The sequence below is a fragment of the Abrus precatorius genome, unplaced genomic scaffold, assembly GCF_003935025.1.
Source record: "Abrus precatorius isolate BTA unplaced genomic scaffold, Abrus_2018 Scaffold2, whole genome shotgun sequence".
Lineage (NCBI taxonomy): Eukaryota > Viridiplantae > Streptophyta > Magnoliopsida > Fabales > Fabaceae > Abrus > Abrus precatorius.
Window position 1 is genome coordinate 24452404 of NW_020874362.1, and position 3401 is coordinate 24455804.

The following is a 3401-nucleotide window of genomic DNA, read 5'->3' on the forward strand; positions in this document are numbered from 1 at the left end:
ATGCTCGCCCCTAACCAGCATGTCCTTAAAAGTAAAAAAGGCAAAGCAGACACTTCAGATGCATTGCATTGAAACATATCCATACAAGTAATTTTACCAAGATTCGTGGTGCATCCCAACACTTGATAACTGCAATTAAACATATCAATACAAGTAATTATGATATTCATAAATGACTAGTTGATCATTCTTCAGCTTGTTCTTATTTCTTCATATGAAAGCAACTCTAGCAAAGCTAAACTGAGAGACGTAGTTGAAACTTGAATATCACCCAACTAACTCTTGCAGCTTCTGAACGAAACTATCAATATAAGTGTTCTCCAAATCCTTGCTCAGTAAGAGTTTTCTCAATTTTGAATGATTTGCTCTAACCTCCCTTCCAACCTCACTTTCATCATCCATCACAGTCTTAACAGCTTTGCAGACACTCTCCTTTGTGAACAAACCATCTTCTTCACCTTTCTCCACTTCAACACCAGCTTTCAAGGTACTGCTTATCATCCTTGCATTGAAGATCTGGTCAAGAATATTTGGTAAAACCACAATCTGACACTTGCTCAAAAGCGCCTCTACCGAAGATCCAGATCCACAATGTGTAATGAAACACCCTATAGATGGGTGCTCAAGAATTAATGTCTGCTGAACCCAACCCCCATGTACAATGCCTCTTCCTTGAACCCTCTCGTTGAATCCTTCAGGCAACGCTGCTTCAACAGACTCAAATCCAATAGGTGCTTTAAGTGCTGCAAGAAATGGAAAACCTGTTAACTCAAGACCCAGCAACAATTCCTTGAACTGATTACGATGCATCCTCCATTCACTTCCAAATGCACAGTATATCACTGAACCAGGTTTGAATCCTGCAAGCCATTCAGCCCATTTTTCATCCAAAGTAGAAGTGTTTGGCTCTGGTAGGACAGGCCCTGCAAGCAAAAAAGGCTTCCCAAACAAGGTTTCAAGATAGTCAGCATATGGTCCCTCGAGTTCTCTACAACCTTTGAATCCAACAGCATCTGAAAATCTGTTGCCAGTGCTGATGCGATCATGCAAACGAACACCACTGCCAAGCTCTAATTTCATGAATGAAGCTAATAATCGAACCTCATGAGCTTGAAGCTTAAAGGAAGAATCTGGGAAGCCAACTGGGGAATGCACTAACTCATCTGCATCTAAGTTCTTTTCCTGACACAGCCTTTCCATGGATTCCAGATAAGCTGCTGACGTCAAGCTTGTGATTATGTACTGAACAGACTTGATGCCTAATCTCCGGGTCAATCTCGGAATCCAACATGTGACATCAAAGAGTACAACGTTGGGTTTTAGATGAAGTAAAAGTAGTTCAATGTCGTGCTCAGTACGATCCATGGCAGTCATAAGATGCGTGATTAGAGAAAAGGGAACATCTGCAGTGGTCTCAGCATCAGAAGGAAGGCCATCAACTTGGGGAATGGTGATGGGGAATAATGTTATCAAATGTGGATGAAGGTTAAGATGTTCGAACTTGGCCTTGGTTCTTTTGGGTAGGAAGAAGGAGATTCTGTGTCCTCTTCTTGCTAATTTATTGGCTAAGTGAAGAAAAGGTGATATGTGTCCCATGGCAAACCACGGGTACATAGCTACGTGTAACTGCAACTGTGATGTGGCCATGGTAGTCTCAAAAATATCAATCCAAAATGTTTGGTTTGAGAAGCAGAGTCACTGTCTTCTTTGTTTTTATAGAGTATTGGTTCCGATTCTGTACAGAGATACGCTCAAATAGGGTTTTTTTTTCTTCCAAAATAATATAAAAAAAATAATTTTTAAACTAATACTAAATATAAATTATTTCTGTCTTCACAATACTTTTATTTGTCACGTGGTATCGTATTTATAAAAGGGATATTAATTTTTAATTTAATATTATTTTACCTAATATGATATTTAATTTGTTGTTATTTTTTAAGTATTATTTATACAGAGCTGATACTCTTCAAAACCTTTAATACTATTATTCTTCCTTCACTTCCGGCTGCTGTCCCTGCACGTGTAGCTATGGCTCCATCTCCCAAAGAATCACCTTGGAAAGTGACAAATACTGCTTTTGCCTACAAGCCCTAGGGAGTATTTTATTGTTAAGAGGATCATTTGGACCGATAGTGTGTTTTTTAATATTTATTGCATGACAGCTTTTGCTTGTCCTAATATATGTCTGATTTCTCTTTTAAAAATTGTTTTTAGTTTTTAAAAAAGAAAACAAACATATTTCTAGTCTCTTCCAGCACCAACTCTGTTGTGACAATTTTCACTGAGAGTTTTTATAGTTGTTTAACGAACGTTTTGTGAAGTTAATAGAGTGAATAGAACGTATACATCGATGCATATTTTTATGTTTTGGGTAGCATACCACGTTCTTGAACTATGGGAAAATAATAATGCTCCATAGGTTAATATTTTAACTAATATTAAATTATCTATTTTATACTTTATAAATTAGTGATTGACCAAATCATTAACTTAATTTAATTTATATAATCAACTTTTAAAATTAGTCTCTAATTTGTCATAAAATTTAATTTTTAAATTTAATTATCATATTCTATACTTAAATTTAATCACTCTTTTACTCAAAAAAAATTTACAAAAGAATTATAACTTGTAAAATAAAAATGCTTAATAAAATATATCTTAACTTTTATTTTTCTTTATTTTATATAAATTTAGTAGCTACCACAATCTATTTTTTTTATGATAATATTAATAAAATAGTTAAATATTTCATTTAATTTTCTTATAATTCATACAGTGACATTCATCTAATTGATTAGAATAAGATTATCTTTCTTAATAAACATGGTGTTTGTAGTATGTGAATAATTAATATTTCTTTTAAAGATAAATTTGTGTGAGATATTTTACAGAATAAACTTAAATTATAAATTCAAATCACGAAGTCTAAATATATAAAAGATAATATACTATGAGTTATTTAATTAAGTTCAAAAGACTAATGTTTGAAAGAGTATTTTGAGATATATTTTTAAATTTGAGATGCATTTTTAGTTCTTTTTTGGCATGATATTTTGATTGAACTAAACTATAATTAATTGTTAACTTAGTTGATTTTATTCACATTCTATATATGAATCTTTAAGTTAGTGAGTTGTTTGATCATAGTTTTGGAAATTGGATTGACTCACCACTACTATATATCAAACCTCATATATAACATAAATATAAAAGATTAGGTGTCTTAGAAAGATAAAAAAAGATTTATTCTTTCAACATAATCTATATTTGATTTAACAATTTGAAATTCAGTCATTTATCATTTATCAATTGTATATCTTAATTAAGTTTAAAAATTCTTAGTAATGGAGAAAGTTAATATTTTTATTTAGCTTATTTGTCATGATTTTTTGTTC

General features: G+C 32.3%; 1 protein-coding gene across 1 annotated transcript; it reads right to left on the bottom strand.

Moving 5' to 3' along the window:
• Positions 1–267: 267 nt before the first annotated feature.
• On the bottom strand, positions 268–1647 carry LOC113859655 (UDP-glycosyltransferase 79B30-like). Its single transcript, XM_027492370.1, has one exon. The coding sequence runs from the start codon at positions 1645–1647 to the stop codon at positions 268–270; it is 1380 nt and encodes a 459-aa protein (XP_027348171.1).
• Between the last annotated feature and the right edge of the window lie 1754 nt (positions 1648–3401).

Coding starts and splice junctions, on each gene's coding strand:
- LOC113859655 (XM_027492370.1), bottom strand. CDS start 1,647: ATGGCCACATCACAGTTGCAGTTACACGTAGCTATGTACCCGTGGTTT.